The following is an 11,401-nucleotide window of genomic DNA, read 5'->3' as shown; positions in this document are numbered from 1 at the left end:
CGCCCGCAGCGCCGCCCGCGCCCCGCGGCCCCGCAGAGCCAAACGCTGATTGGCTGCGAGCGGGGCGCCGGAGGGGGGAGCGCCGAGGCGCCGCCACCTCCCTGCGGCCCGGCTCACACGCGCTCGCTCGGGTGTTTCCGTCTCCCGCGCTCGGGCGTTTCCGGCCGCCCCTGTCCGGGCACGCTCGGCTGTTTCCGGCCGCCCGCCGAGCCGTGCCCATGTCGGACGCGCTCTCCGCCGCCGCCGGCTGCCGCTCCGAGCCCCCGGGCGGCGACACCGCGCCCCCGGGCCCCGCAGGTACGGGCAGGGCTGGGCAGGGCAGGGGCAGCCCGGCGGCGCGTGCTGAGCGCTGGCCTCACGGGGAGAGTTCCCTTTCCGTGGGGGGTTTGCCCGTCTCTGCCGGGAGGCAGCTCCCGGTGCCGGAGCCCCCGCGGTGCCGGTGCCGGAGCCCCCGCGGTGCCGGCGCTCAGCGGCCGGGCCGGGCTGCGGTCTCTGCGGCTCACCTGCCGCTCGGGCAGCTGCAGCTGCAGCGAGAGTTGCTCCCGGAGCGGCGGGAAGGGCGGGGATTGATGGAGTTGGTGCTTTCCCCGGCGACAGAGGCCCCGTGCCGCCGGAGCCGGACCGTGCCGCGGGCTGCGTGCCCCTGGGCCCGAGCCGCCTGCTCCGCCCGCACCCCTGGGAACGGCCCGCGGCTCCGAGGGACACCGGCAGCCTGCCCCGGCCCTGTTCGCTGCCTTAGCGCCATCGGAGAGCAGGGCTGGGACGCACGCACCGCGCTCGTGTGGGGACAGAGCTTTCCCTGCCTTGAGGAGAGCCGGGGAGGACCAGGAGCCATCTTTACAGAGGCTCCTGTTAGCCCCGACCTAGGCATTTCCATCTCGTCCGTGCCCTCTCTGAACTGCTGCACGACTGCTTTTCCCAGGGCTTTGTCAGCTCAGCTTTACATGATGGAATTTAGCCTTGTTCTGGCCTTGTAAAGCAAAGCTAGGATGAGTAGTTCCTGAATGAACCCTGCTTCTGAGAATGGCTTCACACCAAAAACATGCCAAGATTTTTATTCTCCCTTTCCTAGGGTTGAGGTCATTAAGAATCTTTGCTCTGCAAGGTTCTAGATACAGCTTATAACACGAAAAACTGGTTGGCACAGGTGTTTGTTCCACAGATGTCTGACCTTGTCGGTGTCTGAGTGCTGGCTGCAGGGTTTTTTTTCTCCTGCCAGTGTATTATAAACACCAACATTTACTTCACCTTCTCTTCCTATATTGTTTGTTGTTAGAAAATGAAGACTCAGCCCAAAAGACAGAGCCTGCAGATCAGCTAGTTGATTCTTTGGAATCCAGTACTTCACAGAGCGGGTAGGAAAACCTTTTTGTGTGTTGTGGCCCACATGCATGACAGTCTGTTTCTCTGCTGTGACCTCTTCTGTATGGCAGTTTGTCCTACACAGGTAAAAAGAAGGGACTGGAGACTGAATTGTCTACTTTGGGACAGTATCTACCAGAATCAGTATGTTCTTACAGGCTTTATGGTTGTTTTAAAGCTCGTGAAATGTAGTTCCTGGCTCAGGTATTCAAACCACAGAGTCATTCAGCTTGAGAGGAACCCTGTGCGGTTTTATAATCCATTATAAGAGCTAGTACATTTTCAGGGGGAAATTTTCTCTATCCTATCTGGAAGATACTTTAATAATTAAGTATGCCTACTGTCTGTAAATCTGGTCAAAGCTGTACAAGAAAATACCTTTTACTGTTTTCTTGACAACATTTTGGCTTTTTTCTTCATAGTTTGTTTTCCGTGTCTCTGCATTAATCCTGTTGATCAACCCTGTTATCAGATGTTTGGCTTGTTGGTACCGGCTGGGCATGTGGTGTTTGTGGCCAAGTAATTTAATTGGCTACAAGCATTAACACTATGCAGTGCAGTTTAATTTGCCATTATACATTTGTTGCAGAGGATACAATTTCCTAAATGTGTGAGTTAATTACAGTAGGTAAACCACAGCTTCATCAAAAAAAAGCAAAAATCCAGGAAAAAAAGAACCCACATCAAACTACCATTCTTACCAAAACAGCAGTTTGATGCCACTGACATCTCTATCAGACTTCCTGACTATAAATGACTTCTTACATCTTTTTATTATATCCTATAATTTTCTTTAAAGAGATTAATACAGACTGTGAGCGAAATAGCCACAGTACATTATAGATACTTGTGGACATTACCTATTAAATTGGTCTTAATTTAGATCTTCTTTGAAAGGGATGGAGATGGTCCAAAAGGTTTGTGTGAGAAGGAATCAGCTGAACTGTGTCTTTGTAAGTCTGCCTGTAAAGCTTGTGTAGCTCTTCCTAATCTTTCAGTGAGATTCTTAGGTATCAGCGGTATCTAGAGGAAAAATTTCCCAGCCTGTAAGCTCCTGTGTTGATGGAGAGCTTTTTGAGCAGACGTGTGCACCTATGGTAGCAAATGACCAAATAGTCCATCTAGGTGTGTTCGTGCAACTGCTAAACTGAAATGCAAACAGGCTGGAAAACGATAGCCTAGAACTCCAAGAATTCTTCTTTTAAAAAATTGTTCCCACTAAATAGCCTTCTTATCTCATCCATCTGCTGCCATTTTGTGAGCTTGCTGTTCATCTTGTTTGAGTTGTTCTTACAGACCTTCTGGTCCATCGTGCCAATTCTACGAAAGGAAATCACACTGTTGAGAGAATATAAGTAAAAAATGGTTTTGTTTCTGGATAAATTCTGCAGTGCCATAAGAGTAACAATTTGAAAACAAAAGCCACATTTGCCCTGTTCAAGTTTTCTCTGTGGATGCACAATGTGTCAGGACACTCTTCTGGCATCTGAGTTCGTTTGGGACTATAAGTCTACCTATAGGCAACATGCAGCAAATTAAAAAATATCATTTAGAAGAAAACCCTCAACAGAGAATAAATGCCAGCAATGTTTCCTTTCTTGCCCATTCTTTTCCTGCTTTTCTTGCTATGTACCATTCTTGTTTTAGCATGTGCATTTTCTTTTGTTACAGTGCAGTACTCAGACCTCTTTGCTTAAGTTATTGTGCTGCCCATTGTATGTCTTACTGCTTGCTTATCTGTGGGGTGTACTTGGACATGGCAGAAACAAGGAATACCCGAGTGTCTTTCTGTTGGGATTGCTAGTAGGAAAGGCATAATGGGCTGCTTAAATAGATGGCATTCTCAGGATGACTGTCAAAATTGTTCTGAATTCTTTCACCGATCCAGTTGACCTCTGAGGCAGTATGCAGATGCCATGCAGTAGCTGGCATAAAAGTTGTTCTTTCTTGGGCAGAAAAGTTGCTACTGATATCTGTCCTTAGTATAGTGTTGATGAGCCAGCATGGGGTGAGTGCAGTGAATTTCTGCCATCTAAAGGATGGTAAATATGGAGTATCCCAAGGAAGTTGCTCCCCCTGGCTCACATGGAAAGCAATCATGCAGAGATGGCAGGACTGGGGTGGGCAGGGGTTCTTTGTCCACTTGGCAGGTGCTGACCACTGAAGCTTGTTCCTTCAGCTCATTTGAACTTGAGTTCCAGAGCAGTGATTCCTCTGCTGGCTGTGCCCTGGGTGCAAGTGCTGAATTGTACTGCTCTCTTCCTCCAAAAGGTCACAGGCTGGGGCGCGCCTGAGCGTGGACACAACAGAGCATTTGAAAGCAGAAATTGGCACTCTGGGGGACCAGAAAGCTGCTGAACGAGAAGAGAAGCTGCCTGACCAAATCCAACCTCTCAGAAAGGTAGATGAATGTTTCTTATGTCTGAGAACGAAGACAGAAGTGCAGCAACAGTTCTCCCACTCTACTACTATGCTTGCCACTGTGGGACTGAGGCTCTAAGGATTGTGTTAAGATAAAAGTATTATTAACATAGATTCAGTTACATTTTCCTGTACATCAGTGGGAGATAAATGGTATCAGTCTAATTTGCAAAATCCCTCTTGTGTCTTCAGCTGGTCCTTGCTTCCTTGCTCACTTAGGCTTCAAGGTCACCTTCTACTCTTATCTGGTGCTTCTGGAAATTCCATTTTGTGGATTTATGGAAGAGGGAACTGAAATCCCTTGACCCTCTTGGGTCTTCAGCTAGTCCTTGCTTCCTTGCTCACTGAGGCTTCAAGGTAATTGTCACCTTCTGCTCTTATCTGGTGCTTCTGAAAATTTCATTCTTGTGGATTTATGGAAGAGGGAACTGAAATCCCTTGTTTCTTCTTGTGAGCAGCAAATTTGTTTACCCTACAGATAGAGTCAGGGAAACCGGTGCAAGTGACACCGAGTTCAGGACCTGCAAGTTTGCATGTATGAGAAGAGAGTGAACCAGATGGACTTCTAACTAGGATGCAGCAATGGCAGTTTGATTGTGGCTGTAGTCTAGACGCACACAGAGCTGAAAGGCTCTCCCTAGAGAGACTGACTGTTGTGAATTTTTTCCAAGATTTTTCGGCTAAATCTATAAGGCTGCTGCTTTGTTGAGGGGTGACAACTCTGATGCAAGTGCAAAAATGTGCCTGCCCAGGACCCTGGGAGACCAAGGGGGGTGAAATTTGTGACACTGATACAGCATTTGACTTCAAAGTTCATTACTTTGGTGCAGTGGGGGAAACAAATGCTGAGAGGTGTCTCAGAGCTAGCCTACACTAATAATAGAAGCTTCTGCAGGTCTGACTTGGTTTCATAAAGGTGCCTGAGTTACTACTGAGTTGTTTCAAACCTAGGCAGAGACTTTTTAACCAGGTGGTCTTTGTGACAATGTTTCTTATGTGCTTGGTGCAGGAAGCTGTTCGATTAACCAACTACCATGTGCCTCAGGGAGTAGGGGATATAGTCATGATTCAGTCAGATCACACTGGTGCTGTGGATATCCTTTCAGCTGAGCTGGAGACTGCAGACCTCCTTGGGGAGCAGAGAAAAGGTGAGTCCTGAAGGCAGAACTATTGTTAGGGTGATTTTTTAAGTGCCTGCCCTGGCTAGAAGAGCAGAGACTGTCCTAGAGATACTTATAATTCCTGCTGGAAATTTGTGCTCCTGGCTAGTGAGCGGAAAAACTTGGCATGTGGGGCTTTTGGGAGCAGGGCCCAGAATGCAGGCCCCTTACCAGAAACAGCTTCACTATTTTCAGGTAATAGTTTGTCAGTAGTGAAAAGTCATGTAAACCTGTGAACTTTTCCCTTGTCTCAGCTCAGCCTCCACCTCTGGCTGCACCCACCATGTGGACCACTGAGAAGATGAAGGAATTCAAAGCCAAGATGGGAAAGGAGAAGAATGGCAGGATGGTGGTGAAACGAGGCGAGGTGGTGACAGTCCGTGTGCCAACCCATCCTGATGGGAAATGCATTTGCTGGGAGTTTGCTACGGATGACTACGACATTGGGTTTGGAGTCTATTTTGACTGGACCACAGTTACTAGCACTGCCATTACTGTTCAGGTCAGTGAATCCAGTGATGAGGAGGACGAAGAGGAGGACGAGGAAATTGAAGGTTAGTGCAGATCTTATAAAGGTTAATTTGTGTTGCTTGTTGCCATGCTGCTGAGCGTATCTGTCAGATGCTACAATTTCCATCTACTTTGTTTAGTCAGCCATTTGCTATCTCTGCAGCTTATTGTGTTCTTGGTTAGAGTGAAAAGAAAGCATTTGGCCCTTCCTGCTTCAGCAGATGTCAATGGCTGTCCTCTCCAAGAGCATTCTTAAAATTGAACACATGGAAAAATAAAATCAGAATTCACTCAGTCAACTTCTAGATGATAAAAAGGTTAAAGTCTGAAATTTTAACCTGTTTTTGTTAGATTCTCAGACTGAGAAATTTCTGGTGGTAAGTGGAGGCAAGAAGATTTTATTTTGGGGTTTGGTTTTTTGGGTTTTTGTTTGTTGTGTTTTTTGTTTTGGTTTGAGGGGTTTTTTTTAGTTGGTTTTTAGTTTTTTGTTTGTTTATTTTTGGTTTTTGCTGTTTTTTTGATTGTGTTTTTTGTTTTGGTTTGAGGTTTTTGTTTTGGTTGGTTTTTAGTTTTTTGTTTGTTTATTTTTGGTTTTTGCTGGTTTTTTTGGGGGGGGGTTGGTGTTTTTTGTTGTTGGTGTTTTTTTGGGGGGGGGTTGGTGTTTTTTGTTGTTGGTGTTTTTTTGGGGGGGGGTTTTCTTTTTTTTTGGTTTTTGCTGTTTTTTTGGGGGGGGGTTGGTGTTTTTTGTTGTTGTTGTTTTTTTGGGGGGAGATCTCTTGTTTTTTGTTTTTTTGTTTTTTTGGGGGGGTTGGTGTTTTTTGTTGTTTTTTGGGGGGGGGATTTCTTGTTTTTTGGTTTTTTCTTGTTTTCTTTTTTTCCCAGTACAACAGTAGCTTCTTCTGACTGTATTTGAAATGTTTGCTACTTGTGTCACTGTACTTGGGAAACACACAGTAATGTTGCCTGTTTTGTGGCTTCGGTGTATGTGTGACCAGTATAGCTGGGAGGTTTGTGTCTGAATTTTGCAGGCCCTGTAAACAGGGTAGGTTCCTTTATGAGGAATCCTCTTGGAGAAGTGAATTGAGGATATAGACACTATGAGGTAACAGCTAAGAGCTTTCCTGCCTCTCTTTGCTTCAAGTCCCTAGCACAGGACTGCTGTTGTGTGTATAAAAGCAGTGAGGTGTCTAAAAGGTGTCTAAGCTGAAAAAGAGAGGAGACTGTGCTGGTGGGCTAGTAAATACTGTCCCATCAGTATTCCCAAGAGAACTGGTTCTTGGTATGACCTTTTTTTTGACAAGGAAGGCTGGACTTTGCGGGAATTATTTGCATAATTATTTGAGGAGATGCTCAGGGTAATGCTGTCACCGTTAGCCTTCCATACAGCTGCATGTCTGTGCTGTGTTCTGGTCTTGTTGGTGTTTTTCTGGATCATGCAGTGGTTCTGGCCTACTTACCTGTCTCCTGTCTCCCGCTCAGGCCTGTCCCCTGTAGGCGATGTGGAGCGGGGTTCCAAGAGCTGTCTGCGGAGCCGCTATGGGGAGGTCATGCCTGTGTACCGCAGGAACAGCCACCGGGAGGTGCAGGCAGGCAGCCACGAGTACCCGGGCGAGGGCATCTACCTGCTGAAGTTTGATAACTCCTACTCTCTGCTCCGCAATAAGACCCTGTTCTTTCACGTCTACTACACTAGCTGAAGAAGAGGGAAGGGGCAAGGATGGCAGGCAGGGGATGGTGAGTGTAGCAGGCTGCCACCCAGCCCTGGTACTGCCTGACGGGCGCTGCTGTGTGACAGAACCACGGTGCAATTCTGCCAGCTCTCCACTGGACGTGAACTGGTTTCTCCCCACACCCTTCTTCCCCACTGTCACAGGGGAGAAAGGTGGTTCTGACTGCCTGGTTGTTCCCAGGCAGCTGCTCTTTCTCTAAAACTTTGGGAGGTCTGCTCCATGCAGGCATTGGGCTGGGCCTTCAAGCCACAGCTGGCAATTGCCCAGAAGCCACATTCAGGTGGTTGTGGTTCTGATCTGTTGTGCTGGTACAAAATGAAGTGAAAATAATGTTACTGTTTTGTGAATAACTTTTCCAACTCTCCTGCTGCATCTGCATCACTAGAGGGCAGCTGTTAGCTTCAGTGAGCCAGAAGCACAGCTGGCTTGTCACTTAGCCAGGGCACCCCCATCACCTACCATCGCTACAGTCACCAGCAGTCAGTGCTTCCTTCACTCACAGAGTGGCTGGGAGTGCAGCTGGCCAGCAGCAGCCCATGCTGCAGTGGCTTGGCAGTGCTACAACAGGTGAGCCCCAAATAGCAGTCACAGCTCGTGTTTGAACAGGGGGTGGGAGCAGGGTGCACACCTCAGAGTCCATAGGAAGGCTTTTCTACAGATTAAGAATTGAATGTTATATCTGTTGATCGTAGGCATATGTAGATGATTAAAACCTTAATGATTACCAGAAGTTTTTTCTTAATCCAGATGTGAAGCAGAGGAGGTTACTTACTGCCATGCTTAATGAATACAAAATGGTTGGAATACAACCAATAAATATACAGGAAATGTTTCTTAGTAGCTGGATGTTGGTTCACTGGTGTTGCAACCATATGTAGCAAGGAAAAGGCTCCCAGAGAAATGCAGTTTGTCAGCTGCTATTGCTGTTGTAAAGGTATTGTTAGGAAGATCCTTGGCATGTTTTGGTGACTAGTGATGGTATTAGTTTTCACCTTCTCCTTAAGTAGTGGCTGAGTTGAACAAGGAGAAGTTAATCCATCAGAGATGAATTTAAAAACATGTTTATTTGTAACTGTTGTTTATTTTAATACTTTCAACTTGAAATCATTCTCTTTTCTAAGAATACTGCTGTATTTACATTTTGATACCTCTTTGCAGAGACACAAAATGACTTTCCATGGTGATACTAGAAAAGTTCTGAGTTTTATTTTTAAATTGTCCAGGTAAAGCACCTCTACTTGGTCCATTCCTTCTATTGAGAGGAAATGATGGACAGAATTATTTGGGGTAGTTAAAGCCAAAGATTTTGCTCTCGTATGAGGGCTATTTCCTATTAAGGGTACATTGTAATGCTGTACAATTTGCTCTACATTCAAGCTTACTTTTAAGTATCTCTGCTTACTGATTCACTGCTCCAGAGCACTTAGTAGGTCAAAATGATAAGAGAGGAAGCAGTCAGTTTACAATAGAGCAGCCCTAGCTGGGAGCAGGAGGAGTGGAAATTGGAAGAGCACTGCTTGGAACACAGTGACTTTCTGGGGAATTGGGCAAGGAGCAGAGTTATTACTGCTTTGGGCCCTGAGAAGGGGAGAAAACAGCCACCTTTCTCAAAGAGAGTGTGTTCACCAGGGTGGGGTGGAACTGCAGAGTTGCTGTATTCAAGCAGGTCAACCACAGGAAGACAGAACAGTAGGGCTAGGTATCTGTCAGAGCAAGATGCTCTTTCAGTTAGCAGCTTGGAGAGGGCTATTCCTTCATTTAACCTCCCATGGATGAAATGAAGAACCATCCCGTGGCCTTTCTACAGCACTTGAATCAGGCATGAGCAATTTAGATAAGGTGTTTGGGTTTTTTTCATCCTTTGTCTCTCAAGTCCCTAGATATTGCTGATGGAGTTGACACACTTCACTTCTAACAGAGAAGTAGTAATATGTTTGCTGATATAAAACATCAATTTAACAACATTTCATAGTTGGTGTGTTTTGTGTAGACTAGGGAATGAGAGGCTGGAGAGTAGTACTGCAGAAAGGGACCAGGGGGTCCTGGTTAATGGCAAGCTGAACATGAGCCAGCAGGGCCAACCTGGGGTGCATCAGTCACAGCACGGCCAGTCAGGCAAGGGAGGGGATTGTCCTGCTCTGCTCTGCACTGGGCCAGCCTCACCTCCAGTGCTGGGGGCAATTTTTAGCACCCCAGTGTAAGCCATTAAAGACCATCCAAAGGAGGGCCACAAGGATGGTGAAGGGTCTGCAGGGGAAGCCATAGGAGGAGTGGCTGAGGTCACTTGGTCTGTTCAGGCTGGAGAAGAGGAGATTGAGGGGAGATCTCACTGCAGTTACAGCTTCCTCATGAGGGGCAGGCACTGAGCTCTTCAATCTTGTGACCAGTGACAGGACTCAAGGAAATGGCATGAAGCTGAGTCAGGGGAGGTTTAGGTTGGGTATAAGGAAAAAGTTTTTCACCCAGATGGTGTTTGAGCACTGGAACAGGCTCCCCAGGGAAGTGATCACAGCACCAAGCCTGACAGAGTCCAAGGAGTGTTTGCACAACACTCTCAGGCACATGTTCTGATTGTTGGGGTGTCCTGAGACAGCAGCTGGACTCAGTGATCGTGATGGGCCTCTTCCAACTCAACATACTCTATGATTCTATGAACCTTTTGTACTGAGTCACTGGAAAACACCTTAAAACTATTTATGATCACACAGAAAACACTATGGGCCAATGCCAGAAGTTGCGCATAAAATACAGAAGTTGGTCATGTCCCAGAGTAATAAGATCAGCCACATGCATGTGTGATCAATGCCAGGGTTCTTCAGGCTGTTCTGCAGCCTCTGGGAAAACTTGGTGGTGATGAAACTCAGTGGTGGAGTTCTGCAGGACTGTTGAAGGGAATAAAAAATAGGAATTACATTTTCCTTAGAGGCTTCACTAGGTTGTTCCTTACATTATTTTTTACGTTGTTAATTTGGAAAAAATACTTTTGTTCATCACTCAATGCTTGTCAGGGAAGTGTTTTTGTAAAAGTGGGTACAAGCTTTAAGTCAATCTGTGAACTCCAAATTGTCCAAATTCCACGTTTATGGAATTTCACTTAGATCCATTACCTAAAAGACTGCATCAGGTAGAAACTTACAGTAGAGGATTAGACTAATAATTTTCTTCAAACAGATGATGTAGGAAGTAAAAGATATCAACAACAGGGAAATGGCAAGTTTCTTTAGTAAATGCTTTAACAACACAAGCCAGTCTCTGAAAATAAGGTCAGTGCGGGAATTAACTGTCCCAAATTGTCAGGAGATGGGACTATACTTCTTTTCCAGCTTCAGTGGGTCTTATGAGATAGAGGGAAAAGGGTCTGTATCCTTACCAATTATGGTCTGTCCATCTGATACACAGTATAATTCATATGCCCATCTGATACACACAATAATTCACATTCAGACAGAAATTTCAGAAATTGTCAAAAATTGCCAGGCTCTTCAGGCCTTTAGACTCCGAAAAGTGTTTAAATATCTGGTTTTAAGAAATTAGGTTTTTTTCATGGGCTGTTTTATAAAAGAAATGAACATTTCATTAAAAGTTTATTGAAACTGTCATTGCTAATAAAATCTGAATTATTTTAACATCTAGAAACAGTCAAAACACAGTAATAGTTTCATTATATTTTGGACAACTATTCATACCCATATAGTAAAGTAATTCCATGAAAAGCTGATAACCAAATCCAGCAGTAGCAGTTGAGTATTATGAAGACACTTCTGCAGCTCAGGCCACCTGAGTTACTCATCACATTCTGCAGTTTACAGTATCCTTTCATAACAGCTTCTGGTTTGAAGGAGAGTTGAGTTAAAAAAGCAAATCACAAGCAAATATGTTTGGGGATTTTACTCCTCCACCCTTTTTGAAGTATTGGTTTGTGAATAATGAAAGTTACTGATTAAAAATGTGACAAAAAGATTAACGAAGCATCATTCAGATGGCAAGCATCAGTCATGTCAGTCAGCTCACACACATACGGTACAAAATGCTTGGACAGACGGGGGCTGTAAAGCAGGGCTGTGCAGGAGCACCAGGAATGCTCGTGCCATGGCTGCGGCACGCAGCTCCTGCGGCACAGCTCTACAGAGCACCTGGGCTCATGGGGCACTGCAGGCAGCAGTGCCTGCAGCCTGCCCAGCTCCCCCATGTTCTAAAGGCTGCTCTCACCCTCCATTC

General features: G+C 45.9%; 1 protein-coding gene across 1 annotated transcript; it reads left to right on the top strand.

The window, feature by feature from the left end:
* The first annotated feature begins 87 nt into the window (after nucleotides 1-87).
* Nucleotides 88-9,512, top strand: TMED8 (transmembrane p24 trafficking protein family member 8). Its single transcript, XM_039705480.1, has 6 exons — nucleotides 88-297; nucleotides 1,277-1,355; nucleotides 3,634-3,763; nucleotides 4,793-4,931; nucleotides 5,198-5,497; nucleotides 6,933-9,512. The coding sequence occupies exons 1-6, from the start codon at nucleotides 219-221 to the stop codon at nucleotides 7,148-7,150; spliced, it is 945 nt and encodes a 314-aa protein (XP_039561414.1). The 5' UTR covers nucleotides 88-218; the 3' UTR covers nucleotides 7,151-9,512.
* Nucleotides 9,513-11,401: the final 1,889 nt, after the last annotated feature.

This window comes from Passer montanus, unplaced genomic scaffold (assembly GCF_014805655.1).
Source record: "Passer montanus isolate IOZ18808 unplaced genomic scaffold, ASM1480565v1 scaffold18, whole genome shotgun sequence".
Classification (NCBI taxonomy): Eukaryota; Metazoa; Chordata; class Aves; order Passeriformes; family Passeridae; genus Passer; species Passer montanus.
Note: the sequence above shows the minus strand (reverse complement) of the source record. Positions and strands in the feature narration are given on the sequence as shown.

Excerpts from the sequence above, each read along its gene's own strand:
- TMED8 (XM_039705480.1), top strand. The coding sequence starts at position 219 with ATGTCGGACGCGCTCTCCGCCGCCGCCGGCTGCCGCTCCGAGCCCCCG. Across the intron at positions 4,932-5,197 it reads CCTTGGGGAGCAGAGAAAAG|CTCAGCCTCCACCTCTGGCT; the intron begins GTGAGTCCTGAA and ends CCCTTGTCTCAG. Across the intron at positions 5,498-6,932 it reads GGAGGACGAGGAAATTGAAG|GCCTGTCCCCTGTAGGCGAT; the intron begins GTTAGTGCAGAT and ends TCTCCCGCTCAG.